Below are 27998 nucleotides of genomic sequence, written 5' to 3' on the forward strand. Positions count from 1 at the left end.
TTCCCGCGGCAATATCGTGCGTGTTTATGGAATCGCGATGTCGAGGATGCAACGTGGCTGGCAGCCCCATCGATGCTCTGTGGTTATCGAAATTGTGAATGAAAATTCCTTCGAAGGTATTTCCAGCGAAGCGTTCAGATCGAACGTATATATATTATCGGAGGTGTCTTGAAACGTTCCGGTATGGTGCGCGTACATAGGTACGTACCATATCTTCTACATTTTCACTAATGAAAATTTTTCACTACCCTTGTCGCTTCCCTCGTAAAGAAGCTCGCTTTCGTGCTCGTAGCTATCCAATTTTCCTACCGAGCATACTGTCATAACTAGATTCAAACCGGTGTCTATCTCTCCTTTCGTGTAACTTGCCCTTAGTTGAGCCAACGAGAATCTAGTTCAGAGATTTAATCGTACGAGTTAAAACCTGGCCCCCAAAAGATTAACGAGCGTGCTTCAAATAACGCGCGTGTACATCTTCAAAGTCCAGATCAGGCCTCGTCAGAACCATCTTCAACGAACCTTCGTATCCGAGATACCACACCGATAATACGAATGGAAGGACGAGGCTCCGCGCGTCCTCGTTTCAAGACGAGGCAAGACGATACGTAACCGCGCGAAAGAGAGTGGCGGATCGATGGATGGGTCGAGGCGAGACACGCGCTAATCGCGAATACCGTTCGGTTTCGAGAGCGACCGGAGTCACAGGATCGGCTAACAATGAGGACGGTACGTTGACGGCCGATAATTAACTGAGAAACCGGGCGAAAGTCGGGAAAGCGCATAACGATTCATCTTACGTGTTCAACAGGTATCCAGATAAATTCCAGCGAGGAGAACCCTCGAGGTATGTTTACTCCGGCAGGCTAGCAGGAAATGTTCGGATGCCTGCTGCGTCGTTGCGTTCTTCGGAGCCGCTTGTACCAGCGTTACGTATCGCGATTGTTATGCTGCTTACGCCGGGATTCCAGCGCCACTGATGTTCCCTTCAAAGAAATTCCCGGATAATAAGGATTATCTCCGAAGATTGTACGTCACTCCGCCGAGCGTACGATGTATTAATTATCGTTCGACCAGGCGCCTGCTCGAGCTCCTTTCTGTAGTTGCCGGATTCGTAGAAATACCTGTCAAAATTGATTATACCTTCTCGGAGTTTCGCCCAAGTTTTTTAACTTTGACGACAGAATGCACAATTGGCGTTTAAATAAAAAAAAATCAAACGACCTATTTTTCGTTAAAATCTGAACGTAGAGCTACTTATGCATCTTAGTTTAAAGTCCATTAATCTATTGGAAACTTGGTTTCTCAACGAAGATAACAGAATCACGCGACTGCGTGACTTTTTCCAGCTCGTGCGCTCACCTGGCAGGCGCGACGAGATCTGTTACGTCAGGGCACGACGTTCAGGCCGCAGGTCGTGAACCCCGCGAGAGATGACGGAAATAACCGACCTAACTCTCTTAGCACCGCGAAACTAACTCGAGAGATGTACCCGTGATACTATCTTTACTCTTTTTCCCCCACTGGTTGACGAGTCGACGAACACTGTTAAGTCCCATTCACACGAACCCACGGGTAAGGAAAAAATCACTGTCGCGGCTGCGAATTGCTCCAACTGGCTTGGCCGCTCGAGGAAAACCGTTCTCAGCTGGAGTCTCCGATTAGAACAGGATTTACTCGTTCATTTTGCGATGGTCGTTAAAAAACGCGCGACAAGTAGCAAACAAGACAGAAGGAAAATAATTATAGACTCCACTGGTTACAAAATAATCGTCCTTTTCTATAAATACTCTCGCAATATTGGCATATCAATCTCTGTTGAGAAGAGAATCTACTCTCGAACGCGAATAAATGCAGAAAGTATTGCTACGATGAGATTTAACTTTCACCCAAGTATGCAACTTAGTAGCCAGCGTCTATCTTTTCTCTACTTTTCCTATTTACAACGAGGGTTTGGCTAGCGAGCCTAATATCAAAAGCATAGTTAAAGCTAATAGTCGAGTCACTCGAGCAGTTGGCCATCTGTCACCCCTTGAGAGGCGGTATCGACCAGCTGGGCTGCTTCTGGATGTCGGTCATTGGGGCCGGTGTGAGCAACGCTTTTCGACGTTTGTCTCGTCTATGTTTATGCCATGTCGTCTTCTGGCGTCGAACCGGATTTATCCGGCGCTCTCGGTGCACCGGCTACTATACTCGTGACACCTTACTCGACTTGACAGAGTGACTTTTCCGAAGATAAATATAGCGGCCGCTCTCGGTACACTCACGCCGTTCGGCAGTCGATGCCAGGCTACGCGAAAGGACGACAGCATTGGCCAGGGTGAAGGGGAATTCTGGATCCTGGATAGGTGGGACCATTTAACAGATTTATTATAGCTTCGATATCTTTGTACCTTATTCGTACATCTTACGTAAAATGGCCTGCAACATTGCAAATTTTTAAAAGGTTCGGTAGCTGATACGATAGCAACTGTCAAGACATTATATTTGTTCTCGTTATTTGTCCACGTTGATAATACGTACAATATACGTACGTACGTACGTACGTGGAAAGACAATGAAAACGGCTAATCGAGTCGATACGAGTCGAACGGCGTGGAATTTCTATTTTTGGATTATGAGATTAAATCTACAGACACGATCTGTATCTACGAAAATCGCTGGATCTCCCTTTTATCTCGTTTAATTAAGAAACATTAATCGCCGTCTGATTTAACGCGCGAGCAGTTGCGAGCTTGAAACAGTCTCTCTCTCCAGCCTCTCTTATCTCTTTATCCACCGTCTGAGCGCAGCTGCATTCCTGCACGGTGACACAGAATTTCTCAGCGCATTCCGGCCGCGCGGAATCGCGGCCCTTTCTCGTGGCGGAGAACGCGAGCTTGCTCACGCTGTGGCTATTTTTCGCGCGCTCGCAGCCTGTGCATTCTGTCCCGAGCCGCCTCGATTCGAACACACAGATCGATCGAAACAATATTGAAATCGAGCGCTGGCGTAAAAACATTAAAGCCGACAGAGAAAAGGAAAAATACCAAATAAGAAGAGAAAAGGAGATAAGGAGGAAACTGTGTATAATTCACGACCACCCGTAGGACACGTCGAGGCTACCACAGATTCGATACGATGCACCGTGACGCCGTGGCCATTTTTTAGCGGTCCACTCTCCGAATGGCGCGAAATTGCTAATTAATCCCGTCGACTTTGTTGCATCCAGAAAGAATCGATTTTGCTGTGTAACGCAGCAATTTCAGGCCGCATTAAACGTGCCTTGTGTGTGAATGATGCAGAATGTTGATTAAACCGAGTTGCTGTCTCACTGCTTTCGCGACAAGCTACGACACCCACCCTGGCCACGTTGGTTCGCCTACTAAAGCGCGTAACTCTTGGCGATAATACTTTCAGCCCACAAGGTTTCCCTCCGACTTCCGTCTCGGTACGGCGATCGAATTCTTCGACGATTAAAAGTTTTTGATCGAAACGAAACGTGTGCTACAAAGCTGAAAAAGCAACCAGACGCTGTCTGTCAGCGTTGATCCACGCGATAACACGGTCAAAGTGGCGTTTGGTCGATATCATACCGTGTGATTATGCGTTTTAAATCGTTTCTCTGCTTTCAGTTTTGGACTACCTTCTGTCAATCTTGCGCGAAAACATTTTTGCTAAGGCTGAACGCCACGATCGAAAGATAAAGTTAGACGTTGCTTGGGACAAGAACGTCCAGCGTGCCAAAAAGAACGCAGCTCGTAATGCCGCGGTAATAAGGCGCTTAGTCGACGCGCGTTGCCTCGAATTTGACGTATTTTTATCGATACACGTTGAATCGTGACGTTGAACAAATGTGATGGGCGCATTCAATATTTATCGAAGGGCTTACCATCCGGATATTTTTTGCGTTTCATTATCACGGAAATCATATCGCTGTAGTGACCGGGATGTTACCTAGCGATAAGAATGTTCATGCAGCTTGCTGTTCCCCTTGAACCGTTAGTTGCTCGTCGCGTTCGTACCTTGCGACTTCACGAGCCGCGCAACAACCTTGGCAGCTACCAAAAATTTGCATCTCTTCGTACGCTCCCCGCGTTCCCTCCGATAAGTCGACATATAGCCGCGTAAAACGAATCAACGCTGCTCGTAGGCCAATAAACAATCTAGTACTTGTCTGTGCCAGGCACCAACCAACAATCCAAGAACGATCGAGCGCAATCTACTCGAAATTTCGCTCGACGCGTGTACGAGTATAATTTCACGTGGAATTTTCGTGATCATTGCGAGCGAATGTCGTAATTCGCAGAAAGATACGTCAATAGTATCGTCAATGGACGACGCGCGGCTGTGTAATCGGAAGCATCCGCCCACAGTAAAATCTGACGTGCATCAAAGTATGGTAGCCGTCGCCGATAATAATTTTCACGGGCGGATCTGTAGCCGAACGTAATGCGTTGACGTATTTGCATCCGTGACGATCGGTGTCGTCACAAAATACGTCGCAACGATCGCGACATAAATGAGACGAGATGGTGTGCGTGTGAAACGAAACGCATATACGCGATCGCGGCCACCGGCATAGCTGCAGTTCGTTCGCCTACGAGTGGTCGTATCACACGCTCGTAAACATTTATAGAGCTGGTTGGTTTCTCTTCTCCTTCTCCTTCGATTCTCCGTTTATTTTCTACGCTGGACGCTCTCATTGTCGCGCAAAACGGCTACTTTGTGAGCGCACGTTGAACGTTCACGGGGGCGAAGACCGATCGCCGTTATCATTCGCTCGTTCGCGGTGAACTTAATTTCTGTTCCCATTTGTCGTTACGTCGCGAGACCTTCGACAGTCACTCCTCCGCCCGGGGGGGAAATAATTCCTTGACGCGTATCGAATCACCTGAGAATTATGAGTCGAATAAAAGGGAAAGAATAAAGTCGTTTATGACCACCGCGATAATGACGCCGTTCATTGTGACGTAGGCTTCCAGTTGAAATGTCGCGTGTATATTTAATTCCGAGGATGTACTACGAAGTCAGTCATTTTCCTCCCGCTACGATCGCGGAAACAATTTTTGGCAAATCCGGCTGCCGGTTAAGACAAAGACTCTTGCCTGTGTCGCGGTAATTTGTCGCAGTGTTGGAAACTTCTCTATACTTTGTAAATCGGACACTGGGTAGTCGCCAACTCTTCTCCCGGTGTATCGTAATTACAGAGTTTTGAACCACTTTCGCGACAAAACGTCGAGCGGAGCAACGAGCTCTTTCTCTCTTCGCGTTTAGTCTTTGCGAACAAGCGAATTTACGGTGACTCGTGTCGTTCATGGCAATTTACATAGTGTAGGACAAAGTGTACGATGTGACGAGAATCGAGGTGTCGTCCTCGAAGAAAGATCAACGATCAACGTCAAAAGGACTCGCGGTATCCACGACCCTGAAACGATGTCCTGCAGAAAACAACATAGCGTAACTTCGCATTTCTTAAGGATAACCAGAAGACTGATCTCGGTAAGCGAGCATTTTTCAAAATTCTATGCGAGAGAATGAAATTTTAAGAAGCTTCCTGTATAAAATCCGGAGATCCTTTCTAGAATTTTCGGCGGCACCTCAACCGATTTATCCAACGACCCAACTTCGAAACGGACAATTGATTCATTTTTATTGCCCTCTTCGAACATTTCCTCTGTTTGTTCGCGTTCCTTGGCATGACATAGCGAAGGAACGCAGATATACATACGTCCATATATGTATCCTCTTTCTCGACCGTTGGCAATTGGCCGAGTTACTAATGTACATCGGCAAACGAATGACGCGTGTCTTTTCTTCGCGTGATGCTGCGCCAATGACGCAACACTCGCATATAATCCTAACATGCGAAACAATGAGAAAGATTCAGGCTGTGCAGTCTAAACAATCCGCCTGCAACTTTGTATTTAATCCGCTCTGTTTAACTGTTTTTTTCACAGCAATAGAAAGCCCGTTCAATATCTTGAAGGTAACATCGTGAAATTCATAGTTCAACTTTTCTACTGCGACGATAGTTAGTAGATTAGAAGATAGGCTTTGCGTTAGTGCAGCAATGTCGATACGAAGGGACGTCGAACTGAATTAGCCGGTTTACTTTATCACGAGCCATCGGATTAACCTTCAACTGGTGCAAATGAAGTTAATTCGATCGTGCGTAGCACGTGATCGTACTGAAATCTAAAGCGTCGATACGATGATAAACAATAAAACACGACAAGCAAAACTTCACTGCCGTTAATCTCGGAGATACGATATTTCTTGAAAGTTCGATAAAACAACAGGGTAACGGAAACACCTGAAATGTATATATTTTGCCTATTGCCCTGCTGTACTCTAGAATTACGGTTAAATCAAACCCACGTTGTTTGCTATCGGTCACAAAATCTAAGTGTCTTACTATCTTTACTACTTACTTACTTTATTCCGGTAACCTTTATCTATTTAACCAACGCATTATCAGCAAACAAATATCGTTGATAATCGCTGTTAGTTATTCGTGGAATCGTCGTGTGGCTCCGGTGGATTTAACGCTTAATCGATTCTCGAGGATATACGTGGCGCCCAAAGTCGTTTGTGAGCAACTCCGAAACCGGTAACACACGGACGATCTCTTCCTCTTTTGTCATTGGCACACGGCCCGATGCGTGATATACAACGTAGCCGAATAAATCAGCCGCGTGTCGTTTCTTCGCGTGACGAGCTGCCACGTGACGTCACGGCTAACGTAGGCAAGTATATTCTGACGAGCAATGGTAATCGGCAGCAAGTCTCGCAAATATAGACACACCAGATCCATTCTCGAATTTCGGTCCCGTGACGCAGCGACGCGACGTTACACGAGCCAGACGTTACGTTGATCGATTCGCAGCTTTTACGATTACCCTGCCATTTCACGTATTCCCTCCATTTAACCTTCCGCGGACGCGTTGTTTTTCCGATCGAAGGGAACGCGACACAAGCGATGATCATCTCAACGATGACCACCAGCCGCGGATTTTATTAGGCGCCGCTTAATTTCCCATGATAATCGTCGATCGTACAGCTATCCGGCTGACAATTACGACGATCTTGGTGTTTCAAGGCCAACGAGATGACGGTTATTAAGAATATGCGTTGACAGCGCTTCTAATTGCTGGAAATCGTCGTCTATCTGTGCGAACAATATAATTACCGATGTTTATTAGGCATTTTGAATACGTAAGTGCTTTAAGAAAGTACGTATAATTATACGAGATCGTAGTCGAGATCTTCGTCCGAATTCTTTTTTCTGATATCAAAGAATGGCGCCGCCCAGTAAAGAAAAGTAATAATAATAATGTAGTTTTGCGAGAAGGGAGTCGTTCGATGAATTATTGCGTCTTTGAAGAGTGGTCATTCGACTCATCGTTGCGTCGTCAACGTAAACTACGGCTCGCGCGATATCGTTGATCGATCGACGATTACGCCGAACACAGCAATACGCCGTTAATCGTCCCAGCGATCGAGAAAAACACTAACAGCAATGTTACACAAGGAAGACTCTTAATCGCGAAATTAAGATGTTAGATTATGTAACGGTACGCGAAAAAACCTCGGTGCGTCTTGGTTGCGTCTATCGCATGATTGATACAAATCTGACACTCTTGACGAATAAAATTATTCGTAGAATTCGGTCGATGCAGGTCGGTTATTTAAATCGCTCGAAATTTAAGTTTTTAATTTAAGTGTCCAACGAACGTTACGACAGTATGCTACAAACAAATTCAAACAGAGATACCATATAGTAGTAGGTTTTACGTAGGTTCATTGTGTTGAATGGCATTATTCAACTCGTCATTTACGTAAACATCGTAGACAATTATTTACCAGACGTCATTCAAAGTAAGTACACAGTTTCCAGCGGGTTACGTCGTTGATGGAACGCTCGGAATTGTTTCACTTTCATTCGGTCCGATTACGTCCACGGTCGAGGCTACACGTGTGCGCGTTCATTTGGAAATTAACAAAAAGTCGCGACGTCTCGCAGGTGTGAATGCGCGCAGCTGTGTTTTCAGGTGGATTTGCTAGCCACTCGTAACACCAACGCGCAAGAACGTTTTATCATTCGCGAATTGCTCGGCGATTAGACTTATTTTCTTAAATCTATACCCTGATAGCATCGATCTCGAAGCAAAGAATTCGAGCTTGTTTTGCAAATCATGTAAAACGTACTCGGACACGCGATTACTATCGTAATTATACATCGAGTATATTACGAACGATCATTCACGGCGCATGAAGGATATACGCAGCTCGAAAATTATGTAACTGTAATTGTACGAAACGTGAACAGATACGCATTCGCGGTTCTTGAATTAGGTACCTACCGGCTGGTTTGCAGATCTTTTTAGGAATTAGGTCAAGCTTGATCGAATATACTTTGAGAAATTTTGTGTCGTCCATCAGCACAAATTTTTGCTACAGAATAACGTGTTGCGAGATCGTCAAAATTCAATTGATTGGAAATTTTCTGTGCCTCCCTGTTTCGTACACGAGGACAAAATTTTCAGATCTATCGTGAAATAATAGCAAATATCAGTCGTAACGTCGTTCCACATTTTCCGCTCACCTCTCCTCGTGAAAAGGATGCATAATTCATCCAGGATCGCGATGTGGCCCGCTAAATTCATAGTAAGAGTATGCGTAGTCGGTATAAAGACGATTCGTAAGTTTACTCGAGGTTACCAAACGTTTGCGCCAAGCAAACGTCGTGAATAGGCGCCGGAAAGCTTTCTCCATCCCCTCGACGTTCAAACATCTACCCCCGCGCGTCCACTGCACGTGTGTCCGCTCCTACTTGCGAGCATTAAGCGTACGATACGCGTGCATGGTGCGCGTAATTTATGCTAGATATTGCCGTAAAGCGGAGAACACGAGCCGTTCCCATACGATATCGGAAAACAAGCGAAAGAACGAACATTTGTTTCCTGAATTATCGAACTAGCTCGCCCATGAATTTCCACTTCCGTGTTGCGTTCGTTACGTGTCGCACACCAACTAGCTTAGCGAAAGCTTCTTGATAACTGTTGGTCGGTTAATTCCTAATTACAAACTGTTGTAAAATTATAGATAACGCTCGTTGTATTTATCGTTGTATGGCTGTTATTATACCGTGTCATCGGATCGGCAAAGGGCATCACAACGAGCACGTCTTTATTTTCACGATCGACTCGTGTGACTGACACGAGAAAGGCAGAAACAGAAGTAGAAACGACACGGTCTATTTTCATCGCGAACGTAACGAGACAGGACGTGCAGGAGCGCCGAGAAAAGACACGATCGCGACTCGTCGCTCGAAGAGGAAAATCGGTTCCAAAAATAATCCACGGTGAACCGGTCGAGACTGTGTAAATTCCAGGACAGAGGAAAAGAGACGGGGCGTTAGGGGTGTTTGAAAAGGTTGCACGCGCTGTTTGTCTATTTTTCAGCGATTCGACTTTATTATACGGGACGTCCACGTGGTTACACACGATCACGGACACTCGAGAATAACAAAGCGGTCCGCTTTTGTTCTATTTCCAATGGCTTCCATTTGACGAACTAAATATAGTCAGCGCGCCACCGTTTTTCGTGCATCTGGATTAATTTACATCGTTGTTGCCGCTTTTAATAGAGGCCCTGTGTTTCGTCCGTCTTCCGCGACCATCTTCTCGTCGTAGGATAATTAAGGAACAATTCCACGCTGCCAAGTGTCTTGTCCACTCGTCTAAATTTAACCGAAACTGTCGATACGCTCGGTGTTTTCCTCGTGGCGTTTTTAAATGGGACACGAATCGAGGATAAGCGGCAAATGTTAAATCGTCTTGCTCGAGAAATCAGAATGGCTTGTCCGTTACGTGGAACGTTAGATATATCTATACAATAATGGCTGTGCCGCGTCAATAAGTTTACCAGGCTTGGAATAATAAAATCAGAAACGAACCCCTATCGTGAAATTTCACGCAGACCACTTTGCAGACCTGCAGAGAAAGATTCGATCGTATTAGTATTTTGCATAGGCACGGTTCACGAGGCGAGACAAGGTAGTCTCGAGGCGACCATTGTCTCGACCTGTCGTATATCACGTTGCTCCTAAATACTGACCAATCCCTTCTATCGACGTTTGCGAGAGAATTCCGCGGCTCGAATCGTTGGAGCGTACTATGCGATCGACGGCGAAAAAGCTTTGGTATCTCGGGCCATGGCAAAGGCTCGCGATACACGCGCTCCTCGAGTGTCCGTTATCCGACGGCCATTTAGTCGGCTGGCAATAGGAGGCCCGCGCGTTTCGCATCGAAATAAATTTATAGGGGGCGTGCGCTAGAGAGAGCGAACAACTTCCAGGAACGAAAGGTCGATCGATCGTGGCAAGTGAACTTCCGTGATACTATCGACGTGTATTTATACGTGGGCGCGTTCGACGTGGACTCACCCTTGGATTACGATAACGCGTTATCAGCTTGGTGAGTGCAGAAGGGCGAGCGGGAAAGACAAAGGGAGAAAGAGCAAAAGATAGAAGGGCGAGCACAATGGCCGTGTGATTAATTACTTTGAAAAGTAGTAGAAAGCTAGAAATGATGGATGCTTGCCATGGTGAATGTATTAACCGCGAAACACAAACGAGTGCCAACGGATTATTCCTTGCGACTTTCTTCCGGAATCCAATAACGGTCGTTACACAAAGCAACGAACAATCGTCTGCGGCCGCTTACAGGGGAAACAGAAGGTGTGAACGATCTTTGTTCCATCGGTGACGAGGCGTTTCAACGAGACGAACGTTGCCGGAGAAGCTAAATTCCTCACGTATTTTCAGACGATTCGCCGCTCTTCCCGTTTTCCACGCTCGTTACTTTTTCCGACGTCACTGGATGCACATAGCTAATATTCGACCGAATAACAGGTTTCTCTCGACACAAAGCCAGTTTTCGCATCGAAAGGAACGCACTCGCACTCCTTATATCAAACGATCCAAGGTCTCTAATGAGAAATCGCAATCTCCGTGATGGTTTCAATGCGATAATTCGCGTGCCATTAATCGATTCATCGCGTAATTTCGCGAGCATCGAACGCACGCGGATATTAATTTTAAAGTGTATCAATTTATTGGCAATCAGGATTCCCTCGAAGGAAATTAAACGCTCGATTAGAAACCCGAGTATATCGCGATTTCCGGCTATTCGACGCTTCGACGGCCAGCCGCCGAATGGAAGTTTACGCGAACAAAGCGAAAGACGCGCGCAACGTCATAGTTCAAAGGTCAGACTCGTTGTCGGACGGTGTCTAACGGTGTCGTCGAAATTACAGAGATTTTGCCAGGTACCAGGCGGTTTTACCCGATAACCTCTCCAATCCTGATGAGTAGGTTTGCCGACTTGACGTCGCACACTGGCCAGACTAATGGAAAATGTTACGTGGAAATCCGATATTACGTTTTGACAGGCTTCCAGCGTGGTTGCCGTGGATTACGAACAGAAACATTTGGCGATATCGTCCATTCGCGCGTGTAAGCGTGGCAATTGCACGTCCGTGTGAGTGTGTCCGCGTATGCATATACGAGACTCAAGCGACAAGGTACGGCGCGACGCGAGTCTCTATGATCGTGAAAAAGTAAGCGACGTTATCGAGCAACGGCGAATTTCGTTTCGGAGTCGCACGGCATCCTTATCAATCCGTAGCGACGTCGCCGGCATAAATATTTCCTTCCGGATGTCACGAGTATCGCGTTTCGAAGTGTCCGCTGATTTCTGAGAACGTTCCAAAGGGAAAATCAGTAGCGGGAAATTATCGCGAACCGCGCGGACGTTTTCCGCAACGTTGGCGAGCAACGTTGACCGACGGTGAACGCATAGTCCCGCTATTTGTGGAGAATGTTAACGAAACTGATAACGATTGCCGATAAAACGGCACGTGGTTTTATCGTTCCGAAAAAAAACGCTCACGATCGTGCGAGTATTTAAATTTGGTCGGACTTAATCGGTCGGCAGCGAACCAAAAGCGAGCCTGTCTTTAGACGCCGCGAAGACACATTGTAGCTTTTTTACGTTAGAGGCTGGCGATAAACGGCTATGTTGGCATTCGCGTGATCGTGGACAAATCGGCCCACGAATTGTACATACGGTACAAGTGACTGCCTCGTGACACCGTCGATAACGAATTAAACAAACAAATCGAGAGTTGCGTCATTTGATATTTAAATTTATTATTGTCTTCGACGTTCTCCACTCTCGCTCGTTGCGAGGAAGATCGAAGTGAAAATGTGCTTCGATTAAATGTATGTGCAAACGTACACCTCCAATAGCAGCTTTTTTCCGTGACGTTACAAAGACATTTGCGTCAAGTTAATGAAACTCTTCGAAGTCATTCTCGCGTAGGACGAATTCCGTCGATCGAATCTCGTCGTTACGGAAACACAAGAGGAACGCCATTTCTTCGGACTCGATCACTGTTTCGCTTACGGACTTTCCGGGGGCATTGTTTACGATTGTCGTTATTCGCCTTTCTCGCCCGTACCGGCTCGCATGCACGTCCTGTGCGTGTGCATAATACAGACCGCACTTTATGGCATAATATAACGTTAGAAGCGAGTTGAATTTCTACTGGTATGCGAAGCATCTGCCGTTGTTGCGAGAATGGCGCGGACAGCTTTCCTTTTTTTCATATGTTTGCCCGTGTGTTATTTCGACCATTACCCGCGATTCTGTTGTACAAGCAAATCGATGTGAAAACAAGCGAGCAACTGCCGAGCATGGATATCAATACCGATTGTTATTTAAACTTCGCGTGGGCAAAAATAACTGCAGATGAACTGATAAATACGAAAAGCAGATGAACAAATATTGCGAAACGAGCGAGGAAATCGACTCGCTTGGTGTGCGTCTTGTTATTTTTGAGAAACGTCGTGTGCAAAAGAATCATTGGATCGTCAACTGCGAGGCAAAGTACTTGTTACTCCACACCAACGTGCAATGCGATACACACCTCGATGGCTACTTAACGAATTAATCGAAGTGTTGCTCGAACTTTGCAACTGCCGAAGTGTGCCACGCGTAAGGAAAATATCGCGATTCACCTTCGATTTTAAGATACGTGCGTGATCTTGGGTGGAAACGTGTGAACGAGATCACAGATAAGATGCATCGACGCTGGAAGTGCGTCACCAGAGATACCCTAGCATGGTCAGTCAAGGATTGTTTTCATTTAGCGATCGTTTATTTACCGGCAATCTCACCTGCAATCTCCGCTGGCCGGCCATCGAACACGTAATATTTTCATTCGCGCAATTCGACGAAACAGTGTCGCTGCGTAATCTTGTTTTCGTTCGTGGCGAAACTTCTTGAGCCGAAACTCGGTTCAGCATCGACAACGCATCGTCGATTCGCTCGTTAACCGAGAGATAAGAAGCTAGAAGAAACGAACGAGGCGAACTTGCCTTCGATTTCTCCTTAATCCAGGCATTTATTTCGCCAACGTAAAAAAATATTTACGCCGCCGCAAAGATTTTTACCATATTTTTTGTACAACGGTCGTTATCCTTTGCTCGCATACTGGCCACTTGGTTTCGTTGCACGAACGATCTCGGCTTCTCCGACGCGCGATACCTGACAAAAATAAATTTCAATATATTTCTCGTCGATCGACGGCCTTCGAAGAACTGCCATCGATGTAGTCTCGGTGAAGCGAAGAAGGAAGCGCCAAGAAATTTCATCGGGATTCGAGCGGAGGGCCGTTTAGGTACTTGGTGCATTGTGTTGACGAGCGTTGTTTACCAGTTGCGCACCAGTGCCTCGTTGATACGAGAAGAAAACCGGTCACAGAACTGTCCTTCGAAAAAGAGAATCTCCCCGAGAAACGTTTGCGAAATGCCGCTGTGTACTTTTAATTAGCAGCTGGCTGAATCGCGGCAATTAATGGGCCAATTTTCGCGCGATCACGCCGCGATTACTTCGAACAACTCGTGGCTACGTTCGAGGTTCGAGGCTTCTGCTGAATTCTATTTGATTCTACGGTTCTTTCGGCTACCTTGGTTTTATCTGGTTTCAAGCACTTTCGATGTTTGCGAAATAATTAGAAGGAAAAAAGTGCAATGCTATTATAACAAGGCCACCGTGATTTTTTGCTTACGATAGAAACGTATGCTGCGCAATAAATGAATGACCCACAGTAAAAACGATTACGGCTCGTGCAAACAACTTGGTGTTAAAAGCAAAGCTTTTAAAAACACGCCGCTTCTCTTTATAATTAAAAAGGAATATGGTATTCGTAAGGCCCACGCACCTCTCGACGAATCGCGTTATTATGCGCGAACCACCTTGAGCAGACAGTGCGGCAAAGCCAATGTCCTTATTGTCGGTGTTATTACGTAGAATCGTATTTTTCAGAGGTCGTGCCGATCCGCCGATTTTGCTTGGATACCGATGTTTCTCGCGGCGACGCATCGTCGCGGCGCGAATAAAAACCGCACGCTCGTTTCACGCACCTTTCTCAATCAGCCTCGTTAAAAATACATTTTTTTTCTCATCGCGTGGCCTTGTTTACAAATCCATCGCGCCGGGCCGGAGCCGAAACTCGCGATTCGCCGCTCCGCGCAATCAGCCGGTAATAAAACGAATCAACCTCGTTAAAACGAACGAACCCCGTGTTCTTCGCCCTCTTCGTCGTCGCTTCCCCGTTCGTACAGTTTTCGTTCTTCCTGTAACTCTCTTAATCGTTGTTTCGTTTAAGCTCGTTCAAGATAAGTCTACCGATCGTTATCGAGACAAATTTCGAGAATGGCCTTTTCCGACAAGGGAGATACTTCTTCTTGCATCGATTACCCGAGGTCATCGATGACATGGGCAAATGCCGATCCGTCGTTTGGTCATCCACTTATCGTAGTTACCTTGGGGCGTTTCGTTCGCAAATTTTCCTCGCTCGTGACGTTGAATTCGAGCAACACGAGCGAGTATACACGGGCGTGCCTCTATCTCAGGATGATTGACGAAAAAGATCGACCGTCTCGTTGAGAGAGCAAATATTTTTCAGCTGGTCGTGCATACGCTCACGTCAGTTACGTCATAGGAATCCGCGAACGCGAACGCACGTCGTAAATGCGATCTGCGAATGTAAACACGTGTTCCTATTTTTCCTTTAACTAATCTACGCTATTAATATTTGTGTGCCAAGCGGCTTCATTTATAACCGTCTTTTATGGCCTCCTTTACGAGCAACACCCTCGCCAGCGTAACGCACATCCATCCGCCCAAATTCGTGCCTCTACGTCCCGTACGAAAATCGTCCTGTAATTTCTCTTCTTCTTTTGCGAATCGATCGGTGAAAGATTGCACCGTGTTGAACGCGTCGCAAACTTGTTGGATTAAATCGTCGGACTCTTTTCTCTTTTTTGTACATTCTACACACATGTAACCATCAAATTCGATCAGTAACTTCCTAGCGAAACTTGCAAAGTCATTGAACGCTACTCGAGGAAAGTAGGTCAGATTATATCCAAAGAGTTAGAGGATCGAACGCCGGATTAAGAATTCTCCGAACTCGAGATCGTTACAGTTTCATCTTCTACGCTCGTTAATCGGACTCGCACGAGAGGCGACAATCGGCGAGGTTCGCGATCAGTCGATCTTCGATACCCTTTGACACTGATTCTCTCAAACTTTTCCAAAGCGTTGCTTAGCTTCCGAGTTTGACTGTTTACGAGAGGGAAAAAAAGACGATTACGACAAGCGGCAGGGTGATAACGGGCTACGGCTTGCCTCAGACGTGTAACGGATCGTGCTTCGATCGTTAATCAGTCGCGCTTCGCAGGTGGTTCGATCCCGTATTAATCCGCGTGACGTAGCCGAGCGCTATTGTGTCGCGTTCTGCCGATTTGGCGGCTCATTATTATCGACGAAGCGCGCTCGCGATGACGCACGTCGCTGCACGTGCAGTAACGTTGATTCGACTGCAAGTCCTCGAGTGGAATATTGTTCGAAAAGAAAAAATATTTTCATTTCGCGGCTACGACGTTGCACATTGAGTACGCGCGAATTTAAACCTCTCGAATACCGTGGACGCGTTGTCATTATCGGACCAAACAAACATACACGACGTATCGTTTTATCGTGGAAGATTAGTCAGTGCCGCAATACTACGTTCGAGGTTTGTTTGGGAAAACTTGGATCACGAACAGGAATTTGTCTGGAGAAAGTGTTGCTGACGAACAAAGTCATGGTGAAGCAAATATTTCCGATTGGATCCTGTGGAACCGTCCGAATAACATGGTTGCAGATGTGCTTTTGTCAGAAGGTAATTCGAACTCCAACTCGATCTCCGACGATTTTGACTATCGAGCGAGACAGTCTTTCCAGTGACACAGATCGATTGCTTTGGATCCTTGGTACATCCAAATGGTTCGTAGGAGTAACTGTTTTCTTACTTTTGCTTCCCAATTCGCGCACAGAGTTCACAGCTCGATCGTGACGTTTCGTGCGACGACGGGCAACTTGGGGGAAAATTACACGTTCCTTTGTTCGCGTTAAAACAATTCGCTCGCTTGCGCATTCAAAGCGTGAGCTACACGGAATCGACGAAACTCGGAAGATGTGGGTTTTCATCGAGTTAGCAAACGACGTTCTGTCGGCGAATACAAATCAGGTCATCCCCTGCGCGGTGGCACACCCACACGACCTCCCCTCCCTGTGTACCTGTCCGTTTCTGTCCACGGACCGTAGGACGGGGTGCCGGGACGGAAGTCGGCCCAAAGAATAGACGGCCACCTACGATCGATCAAAGATTCCACCGTTGTACCAATAAGTTACCGTGTTGACACGCTGCGTTAACCTCTGCGCCTTCGGAAATGCGGCCTTGAATATTGCTTCGAACAAGTACATTTTTATCGCTCCTTTTTTGTTTTAAAAGTTAGCAATACCGAAAGTTTGATTTTACACGTGATAAATTTGGTTACATTCGGAGAGGCAAGAATTTTTCTTTCTCGAAGTTTGCAAATGCTTTCGAGGGAAACGTGTCGAGCAAAGAAATGGGACGTCTCGTTTCCTGGTTTGATCGTGTAAACAAGGTATGCGGCAAGTGTAACTATTCGACTGCTACGTGCATAAGCATATATAAAACCAGTTTTTCATTAATCATCGACAAGAAGGTCAAGACACTCGTGTTCCAATGACCATCGATCATTAGGCACGTGATTCGAAATTAGTTCTAGAATCGTCTGATTAGAAAGCCATTTACATTTTCTCATAATTACTGTCTCTCAAATAATAGAGACACATTCGCTAATCATAATCATTCGCCGCTCCCTCGGGAAAGAGATACACGGTCCGTGAAAGGAAACTAAGATATTATTCGTAACCTGTCCGCTGGAACTTGAAAAGGAAAAGCAGCGAGGCTGCAGCTGAACGGATACAAGCTTCATTTTCTAATTACCCTTAATCCGATCACGTTAATCATCCACGCGGCCATTAGCTGTCAGGTAGAAAGCTTCGACGACAAACGAGCCTTCGGCCCACTATGCCGCGGCCAAAATTCGCTTGGCATCGCGACAGTAAACACGTGCCATTGAGACGACCATGTTATGCGAACGCATCGAAACGACCCGACAGTCGCAAGCGCGATCATTCCGCGTCGTCTATCCCTTCGTTCGTGCGAGAGCTCCGCGGTTTTTAAAAACTACGATCGGCCGTAAAGACAGAACGAACGAATCGAGTGATTCGATAAAAGTGTACGACGAACGATGAACGACTCTGGACCGTGAGATGAATTTAAGCAGATTACAAGGATTTGGCTTGACCGACTTTACCACGATGATAATTCGTCGTTTGAACTTATCGGTCGAACGTTCTTGATTTCCATCACTTGCAACATCGTGACTTCGAGTCTCTCCTGTGCTCGGTGATTTTCTCGTAAATAGGATGCTGCTACACGTAAACGGAATTTTCCGACAGTTGTCAAAGTGTGCACCAAGAAACGTATCTATCGCAATATGTGTGTCGTCACGAGTGACCGTGACATTAATTTGCGAAACAAGACGACCACACAAATTTCAAAAGTAGCCAGATGCGATGGCGCCTCGGTCGTAGGCCGCTCAAGCTGATCTCGTTGTGTAATAGTGTCATAAATAAAAGGACCCCGTTATTACGCTATTATTAGTATCAGGTGACAGTGGATAGTTTTGTTCGGTAAGAGATCGCGACGATACCGTAAATGATCACGAACATGCTCGTCGACGGTGACTCGCGAGAAGGAGAATTCGCTCGTCGTTGACTGACTGATTAATTTGCGAACCAAGTTCTGTATATTGTTCGCAAACGCGTTCGGGAACGATAGAACGGTGTAAGGGGAGTTGGTGGTGGGTCGTAAACTTATTTACCGCAATCGTAGTATCGACCGCGAGCCGTAGATACGGTGCTCTATGTTATAAATGGACTTTGCGCACGTGTACATTTTTTTCCTGGCCTCGGCTGTTTACTCGAACGTGGCAACAACCGCACAAACGGATTGTTGTTTGTTTCCCGATTAAGAACGACATAACAGATTGTTACGCGAGCACTATCTTTCCTTGCTTGCGGATTTATATGTATGTATATAAAGGAACGTACGATACACGCAGGACGATTAGGCGTTCGATAAACGATATATTTTCGTCTAAAAGTGATATTAACGGATGTTCGTGGTCGAGTATCGGTATTGGTTCTTTCTTTTCGCATCCAACAGCGACGATAAGCGAGATAACACGCGGTGGAATGTTATAATTTCAGCGGTCTAACGATGCTCTTACCGGGATACCAAGTGGCGCTTGCAACTCGTGTCGCGGTTAATCGTGTCGTCGATCGTTCTACTGTTATCCCGAATGTAAAGAAGCGAATCGGTTGCAACAAACCAAGTATGTATTTGCCGTGTACTGTTGGAGGTAACCTCGTTCTCCGCCGGCCCAGATAAAGACGGTCTCGCTTCGGGAATCGAAATACGGTCAGACGATTTGCAGACGTTATACGTATATTTCTGGCGTGGTTGTTCCCTGCTCGTTTACGTGCACCTTATCGGTGGATCGCGTGGCCCAAGTGCGAGCTCTCCGCTTCGGGGATTAATTAAGAATCGTGATTTCTGAAATTCCATAACTATAATCGGCGCCCTCGTCGACAGGTCGAGCGAAACATTGCCTGATGAATGAGGTTCGAAGATCGACCGACTCCCAGCCACCAATGATTCACGCAGCCTACGCGATTTACTATATTGCTGTAAGTGAACAGGCCGTCGTAAACAGCCGATAAACGGTACAAATACTTTTTTATTTATTGCCAGACGGCCATGCCTCGCATTATCGGTCACCGCGATACATTGCTCTCTCTTTCTCTCTCTCTCTCTCTTCCTCTCTGGCTGCCGCGGCACTTCGCTCGTGGTCGATTCGCTTTATTCGCATTGTTCTCTGCCATATTTCCCCGCTGCTCTCTTTTTCTAATTGCATTTCTTCCGCACGTCCACTATCCGGTTTCTCCTCGATTAATCCCCACCCTTGTTTTTTCCATTCATGCGATCGCGACGAGACGTTGTCTCGATCTCGCCTCCAGTAGGAAAATTACCGTGCAGCACGCGTGCACCCGTCTATTGACTTTTGTTCCTGCGTTTGCGACGACCATTTACGGGCGGAGGCCCTTTACGGGCAAGAGGATCGTTCTGCTATGCATTGCTTTCGTGGATCGTTGCATCTCAGTTATTATTTTGGAGCCGAACTATGTACTACTTCTCGACGCGAAAGAATTCTATCGTTGCGGCAGTATATACTCGTATATCGTATATCGGCGCAGCTTCGACCCCAAAATCGTTATTGCATGTTGTCGCGTCTTATCGAAGAGTTAAGTAATCCAATTCGATAAATACTGAGCACGAAAATTGATAAATGCGATTTTTGACTGAAAGAATGTGGAACGCGTTTGGAGAGGTGATTGGTCCGATTTCTAAATTAATGTCACCGGTGTAAGCACGACCTATCCGGTCGCGCGAGTAGCACGCGTTCACAAGACAGAGCGCGCACGAAGGCGTTGTTAGCTCTAATCTGGTCGCGTACTCTCGCTCTCTTTCTTCTCTGGACCGCCGGCATCGTTTTTTCCATTCTTTTTCTTCCGCTACCTGCACCTCCACCCCCTCCTCCTGAAACCGTTCGCGTACGATGTAATCGATAAAACGTCATTCGGTGGACTTTATCGATATACCTTCGTAACGCACTATCGAGTGCAGGCTGGCGATTTCGCTCGAATTCCCAACTAATTAGTCACGTAAGCGCTAGATCCTGCAATCGGCGATCGGGTTGGAATTCACCGATCAGATCTGACGCGATTGCGCTCACGCGCCACGAACGTCGATCCGTGTCGGACCAGGGTCTGTTCTCTGCTCGCCACGCGATCGTTCGCTGATAACAACGAGACGAATACCGTTCGGTTGTGCGTGGCTGAAAACGCGCCAGGCGAGAAACCGATTAATCGAGGTTCACGCCGCGCGCCCGTTCAGGCGTTCGTCGACAACCGAACGAACGGCCGAACCTATGAAATTGAAATTTCGCTAACCGGCCATTCTCGCGTGTATACCTTGTCAGAACTCGAGGCTCCATATTAGCAGGGGAAATTACAAGGCTTCACTACACACGGCCGGAACTGGCGCGAGGCAACATTGTGTGGCCTTATTAAGAGTGAGATCGCCAGCAAAATAAATAGGGGAATTTGCATCTCATTCCACGGCAGATTCGTGGAAATTAGAGTAATTTCAAGCGTCCTGGCTATCGTAACGACCGTCTGGACGGCTGTTAATAATAGCTATTTAATGTCACCTCTCTCTTTCTTTCTCACGTTGGTGCGAGCTCTTCATCGGAACGATGAAATTTTTCTACCGGCAACTAGTACTTCGTATCCCACCCGCTATCAATTATAATTGCTCGGCGGATCGCGAGCAACTTTGTTTCGCCTTCTTCCCTTCATCCCTCTTTTTTTATCCAGTTAATGCCTCGTTGCATCTTTTTACACCGCACCTTCCTTCTTCCTTTCTTTTACCAACGATAAATAACCGACGGTGTTTCTCAACGGAATCTTTATAGATTTCTCCAAAAAGTCACCTTTTAGTCTCGAAATGTTGCCGGCTTAGCCTTAGCCAAAGGACGGACCGATTATCTCGATGCTTTCCTGTTGCAGCCCACAACGATTGAAATCATTGTTTTATTGGCGACGCCGGTGGCGCTCCTTTATTTGCGCCACGTCCGTAAGGCTCGTGCATTCATTAATTAGTCGACCATTTATTTTGCCGAACCTGACTGTTTTTCTTGCCCGCGTCGTCCTGCGTTCGATCCAACAAAGGCGAGGTGGGCAAGCTCGCTATCATTTCACCGCTTATTATTATGACACGCGCGTCGAATGACGCGACACCGTGCACCTTACTCGTCCTCCGACCGATCTCAATATTACGTTTTAAGAAAGCCGCGCAGCGTCGTGCCGCGATCATTTCTTAGCGATTGGTTCGCAAGTGATTCGCATAACGATCGCCTGTATGATAAACCATTAATCACCCACGCGTTGCATAGCATGCACGAGTGTCTAATCTATTCTGTTTGTCTAAGACAAAGAAGCGCGTTTACTATTCTTTGAACTCTATCGTCGAGTATGTACACAAAATACGATTCAATGTAACCACCTTTAAAATGATCGCGTAAAATAGAAGTCTCCAATTAATATCAGCTTGGCGTATGAAACCTGTTACATTCAGGTAGAATGAAAAATAACCTTTCAGTTTGAAAAAGCGCATTGGATTTCTGGCCCATGTTCAGAACATGAGATAGCGAATCAATCTTTCTACGAGGCTAGTACATATAAAGTTTCTCTCGCTAGAAACAGATAGGACAAGGAACAACGTCCATTCTTCGACGATTAGTCAGTCACTCGCGGGTTCGTGGCTGATTTTCCAGCAATTTTCTGCCACCGATATTAGCATCGGTCGCGCAAAATTGTACTAGATGATGCACCATGTCCATACAGGCTTTCACATCGAAGCGCACCGACATTCTACCAGGAACACTAAACTTTATCTGCAATTTCTATCTAGCAACTATTATCTACCATTATCGACTATCACCGAACATGTGAAAAAAATGACGCATTACATAATCGTTACAGTTCAGTTGTTAGATTTCAAAACACGGTAAGATCGAAAAGAAAAATTTGTTTTCCGTGCTTTGCTGAAGAGTGTTGTTGTAATAACGATACAAAGGTAATGTCGTACCTCGGTTTCATATTTGCTTCAAAGAGCACAGAAATGCTTTTTTAATATTCCCATGGAAATGACGGCGTTCAACGGGAAATTAGAACGATCAAAGGATAAATTTTCTTTGCCGGATATCGATGCAAATTTTCTGCATTATATAGACAAGGCCGCACGTGTCGCAACTGTTCCAATTACATTTATATGTTTGCACAATTGTGTCTCTTTATTGCTTTATACGCACCGCCTGCACGTAGGGGAGCGATGATAAGTACATATAAGCATTTATATTAACTGTTAAAATATTATACAACCTTGTTGTGCTTTGATTGCCGCGATTCGCAGTGCAATCCTCGAGAGTTAAATTCCACTAATCACTGTCTTACGATTTTTCTTCAATTCTACGCTAGTGGTGCTATCTAAAACAATGACAACCGCTTGTCAAGTTTCTGTTCAATTTCTGCAATGAATTTCTTTCGATGGAGCGTAGGTTTCGAGGACCAGGATATAGATAGATGCGGGGAAGCCGTGCCTGTTATTTCGGAAGCTAGGTCGGTTTGGCGAGAAGCAAAACGATACCGAGGACTCGATCGAGCAAACAATGATTCGACTATTCCGAACGGCGTGTATATTTCAGTATTCGGCGGCCTTCGCCTGAGCTACCAGGCCTCGACAAAGAGAAAGGGAGCAGGAGAGGGGAAAAAAGGGGAACAAGGATTTGTTTTCATTGACATACCAGAGCGGAGCTCGGCTCGTTTCGCAAAAATCTATTTTCGCGCGCTAATTATGTAGCAACGGTAACACGTCACGAGGCTTCTCTGCCGTCTCTCTCTCCGCCATGTTGTATTTTGCCTTCTGTGTGCCGCCAGTTGGTCGGCGGCGGATGATTATTTGCACTGCGACGAGGCACTGGAACAAACGATCACGATAATAGCGTTCCAAGTTCGATGACTGCATGACATATTAAGCGGAAACCTCCTATCCGGATAAAAAATTTTTCTTTTTCCAGTCATTTCGCGAGATGATCGAGTGCACGAGACGCGCGATCACGCTTGCGCTTTCCATCCGCGTTTTCCTTGTTTACTTAAGTCATGTTCGGTCTCGATGACTCTTCCGTATTCCAAGATCGGCCGATCAAATCTTTCCACGCCTTGCATCGCAAGACTTTGATCGGTGTCTAACGCACGCCGTTATACATATGTACATATTTACTTCGAACAAGTTGGCGCGATTACGAAACGCTTCGAAGTGAAATTTTCGAAAGAGAGCGGATAACGTACGTCGCGATCCGTGATTCAAGGCAAACTGATCGCGATTCCTTTGAAATCAATATTCAAGGTAGGCAGGTGGATGACTCAAAATGGAAGAGGAGTAAATCGGTCCGAAATCCGGCTGATCAAAATATGTATATGCATCTAGCCGCGGATGACTAGACGCTGACTCTTGCTGCGACGATATAACAACAGGCAATTATTCATTTAAAGAAACGATAATGTCCGCTGATTCGCGGAAGAGTCAACAACTGCGAAACCATTCCTGGTATGCTGGACTTTGTCGTTGCGTTGCATTCCATTTTGTGTGCAAGAAGATTCGCCGCGGGGCAAGTAAACAAGATATTAGCGGTTGAACGTCGGGCAACAATATATATTTATTATTAAATGGACTAGACAGTAATATTAATCGGTATAGCAGAGACAGCCTGTCGTCAAATATCGCTCGACCAGGCATTTACGAGCAACAGGGACGATTCCGTAGTTCGACTGCACGAACAAATGAACCGAGATTTGCAAAATGAACGACCATTGTCATCGGTGCGCGGAACCATTCGTCATGGCTTCGAATTAAACAAGTGGCGTTGAACGAAGCACGAAAATGTTTAACCTCGTCAACGCTGATAACTCTATGCTTAAATTGATAATCTCGTGTCCTCTCTTGCATGTTTTTCTTTTTCTCGTATGTTGTCATCTGACATAACAGCAAACATGAAAATAGAAGTGCAACTGTTTCTTAAAACCTCGATAAATATAGTTGCAGTTCTGATTTCCTATAAAATGACACTGTCAATTTGATAACTACCTTTATCGTTCGAGAGGCGTCACGATTTTCCGTCGTGCGGCGCCGCGGAGCAACCATTACACAATTCCATTGTACGTACAATATTTGTTATGCGATTTGTAGATACACGTATACGTATAGGTAGGGCCGCACACAACGAAAAATAACGTGGTTGATGTACTGCATTCTTGAGATTACGCGTGAACTACTTTTCGAGAGAATGTGTTGCGATAAAATTTTTATCGGTCTGTTGCGTGCCCGATTGTATCGAGCGTGCCGTGATTAGGTTATCACGCGGTGTTTTCAAAACTGCCAACAAACGATAGACCAATAATCAACAAACGTGATAGGGAAAATACCGAAAGCTTGTTTCTTCACAGAGTAAACTGTATCAATATCTTCGGAATGTGTTCGACCACATGACCACCTTTACACGTACAGGTAATCGAAGAAAAATGGGAGAAAGAGACGAAGATGTAGAAAACTCGACCGGTAACTCGAAATTGACGTCGAACGGATACTAATGGTTAGAGAATGGTCGAGTTAGCGAAAAACGCGTAACTCATTCTTTCACATTCGAGACGAAATGAATAAACGTAAAGGAGGCTTTAAAAGGATAAGCGTTTAAGCAGCTATGGAAGAGGGAATGCTAAGTGGCAGGGTAAAGAAGAATACTAAGAACTAAGGAAAGCATTCGTCGGGATACTCGCGGAGAACCGACCGGATGCAACGCCAGAATGGGAGTGCAAGCCTCCGCGCGCACAAGAGTCCGTTACTCGCATCGGGTATTTCCCAGAACGCGACTATAAACAAACAAACACACCAAGAGAGAGAGACAGGGCACTGTGCGCGTGTGATCCATGCCCTCCCTTCCAAGGCAACAGCACCGACGCGACGAGCCAGAAGTTCGACGGGGTTGGGAGGGGGATGAGAATACTGGCGCCGTCGGTTGAGTAACCCCACCAATATCGTCGCGCATGCGCACTCCACGGGATTCCCCAGCCGTCCCCTACTACCGGTCATCTATCCGAGTCCCCACCACGGCGCCTCTTTTTCTCTTCTCCTTAGGCGGTGGTCAAATTCGCACGTAAAGTCGTTGTGAACGTTTGACTATGATGACAAACTATCCGCAGTGTTTACTGTCGATAGTGCACTAATCTTAGAGAAGAATCGAATTTATCCGTTATCGAGAAACTCATTCGTTGCATGGTCCCATTATCTTTTTAATGCAAAAGAAAATAGACGCCTCGGGGTAATCGTATGCCAGGAATGCGTAATGACTCTGTCTCGAGCTGCTTTCTTCGACACAATGCTTTGTGTTGTCAAATACTTAACATTCTAACGTTCCCTGCACCGATTCTATTCGTTCAAGCATACGCTCATAAATCGTCGCAGCGATATCGCAGCGGTATCGAAACGTTTGTCTCCAATTTCACGTAGCATTTGTCGTTTCGATTCGAAATGCCACGCGACAGAAATTCTTTTCAAATATTTCCTTTGCGTCGTGCCACTATCGACAAACTCGCTTCTCCAAAGGACTAGTCCTCTCGAGCAGGTAGACGAATCTTTGAGATTTCGAAAATATCTCCCCGAAGGTATTTAACGGAACCACGACAGAAGAAAATGATATTATCCCTGCGTCCTCTGTCTTCTGTTTTTCGTTCCACGGTGTTGTGAAAAAAAAGAAAAAAACGATCATACCAGTGGGACAAGAAAAGAAGAGAAAGACTGAAGGTGTCTCGATGCTTTCATTGCAATTTTCGCACTTGACCGCAGGGGTAAGCGTGCTTTACGATCCGCGGTAAGATTACCATCAATGCTGGAGGTGGACGGATCGCTACCCCTCGATCTCCCCTCCATCATTCCCGGATGCGGGTTTGGTGTTCGGGTGGTGGAAAAACGCATGGTGGGGCTTGATCGAGTTGGGGGGAGGCTTGCCGCCAACGAGTGGTCAATGGTGGGGGGAAAGCGCGGGTTAGCAGCCGGGACACGCCAGGCGTAGAATTCAGTAAGCGAACGGCTCTCAACGGCCACGAACGTGTTTTTCGTTCTTCGGTTCCCGCGCATGCATATATATGTATGTATATATGTACCCGAGACTGATTCGAAAGAAACATAATCGAGACGCTGTCTAAAATTCGCATCATAACTGTAACGAACAGTCGCGACACATACCCGGTTTTACGAGAGTTCACTAGCAAAAACAGTTCTTTGGTTTCTTCAATTTTCCATTCTTCAATTTTATTTCCGCAACTGTGGCTTTAACAATTCAAACTGGATTCCAACAAGCAGTACGTGTCGCGATTACATCGCGGCTACCGGAGGCTTAAAAAATTATTCAAGGTAAGAAGAAAATACACCCCTACGACAATCCCGTAAACCGAGAGCGCGCGCGCTAGATAAAGAAGAAAAATAACGAACCAGTCCGCGAAAGGTGTGATCGAGTGTGACGCCGCGCGGCAACTCCCGTCCAAGTGCCTGTTCTTGCGGAAACAGAGGGAAACTCTAGGAACGTTTGTTCCTGTTTACAAATCGTTTGATCAGATCCTCGCGAAGTGTCGCTTAGGGAATTATTCGTCGTGACAATGGGCTAGCGCGTTTCAGCCAATCGCGTCTCAACGAAACTCGATTGTTTATCATTCGTGGAAATCCGCCGAAATGTTCGACCTGCTCCGCGAACAAAGCAAGCCTAGAACCATTCTATTCTTCCGTTCAGTCAAATATCTGAGAATCGTCCGAAGCAACGTTCCCACGGATCGCGATACTATTCCCGACAAGGAGAGTGTGGTAACTTTGTACTCAAAAGGCGCGTCTTCTCAGTGACCGGTAATTATTTCGTTGCTGCAATCGGATAATTTTCATCTTTCTTTCATGCTCGACTCGGCTGATCACGGTTGTTCGATCCTTGATTTTTTTCCTTGGCGGGAAAATTCACGGAGTTAATCTCGCGTCAAAATGTCAAAGCGTCCCGTAGGTCGCTAGAATTCTCTCTCTCGCGCGATTTCGAAAGAAGACGACGCGTCGTCGGAATTTCTTAAAATTCCTCGAACTGAAAAATGATGATCGAAGCGGAGATTTTTCGATAAGATTTTGGTCACCTCTGAAACGGAAAAGAACAGTGTATGCAGATTTGGTGTGTCGAAAAAGAGGTGATAGAAAGAGGAGGTTAACACACTGCCTCGAAGCATGAATAATTTACGTTCGCTCGAATTTTAAATAAATTTGCCCGAAGCTCTCGGTTCCAAAACAGGCGATGTAATCACGACGCGGTTCGAAAGTTGTTTACGTTCACTGTCGAACGCAACTTTATACGAATTCTCTATAGAAATAGTGCTCTCTCTGTCCGTGTCAGCCAAGGAATAATATTCCCGCTTTAGATAGATTCCCACTTTTGATACTTGGTCGCGATCCAGTGAAAGAATTCAGTGACACGTCTATTTACCAGCTACAAAATATGTATATCGCCGTTCCAAACAGTCGCGAACACGGAAACAATTGCTTTTGTGGCTAAGAACGCAAACGAGCGGTCCATACGAATACTCGTTATATCGACGGAAATATAAGTCTGGAATTACCTTGACGTTAAAAAAAAAAATTTTGATTCGCGATTTATATTCGTATATAAGAAAAAAAAAAAAACAATTGGAATGTGAAAACAAACGAAAAACAAGGAGAAACTTATATCGGTTTCATTGTATGTATTTTGGCGTGCGTCAAAATAC

General features: G+C 45.9%; 1 protein-coding gene and 1 long non-coding RNA gene across 11 annotated transcripts in view; one reads left to right on the forward strand and one right to left on the reverse strand.

Annotated features, from left to right (window-relative positions):
• The window catches only part of LOC126868462 (3-phosphoinositide-dependent protein kinase 1), a 407826-nt gene that overhangs the window by 369688 nt on the left and 10140 nt on the right, over nt 1-27998 (forward strand). The window contains exons 1-2 of one of the 10 annotated variants that reach the window (XM_050624481.1): nt 4537-4620; nt 5310-5478. The exons of 6 other annotated variants lie outside the window; for them this stretch is intronic. In XM_050624481.1, coding sequence (XP_050480438.1) covers nt 5413-5478 — 66 coding nt within the window. In that variant the 5' untranslated portion in view covers nt 4537-4620; nt 5310-5412. Of the gene's footprint in view, nt 1-4536; nt 5479-17581; nt 19221-26274; nt 26620-27998 lie in introns of those variants that run through there. 3 more of the 10 variants (XM_050624393.1, XM_050624313.1, XM_050624624.1) reach the window with 3 other exon arrangements.
• Nucleotides 22168-24438, reverse strand: LOC126872010 (uncharacterized). The gene is made up of 2 exons (XR_007691815.1): nt 24298-24438; nt 22168-23130 (listed from the first exon to the last, which is right to left on the reverse strand). It is a non-coding gene; the product is annotated as an uncharacterized LOC126872010 (long non-coding RNA).

This window comes from Bombus huntii, chromosome 1 (genome assembly GCF_024542735.1).
Source record: "Bombus huntii isolate Logan2020A chromosome 1, iyBomHunt1.1, whole genome shotgun sequence".
Taxonomy (NCBI): Eukaryota; Metazoa; Arthropoda; class Insecta; order Hymenoptera; family Apidae; genus Bombus; species Bombus huntii.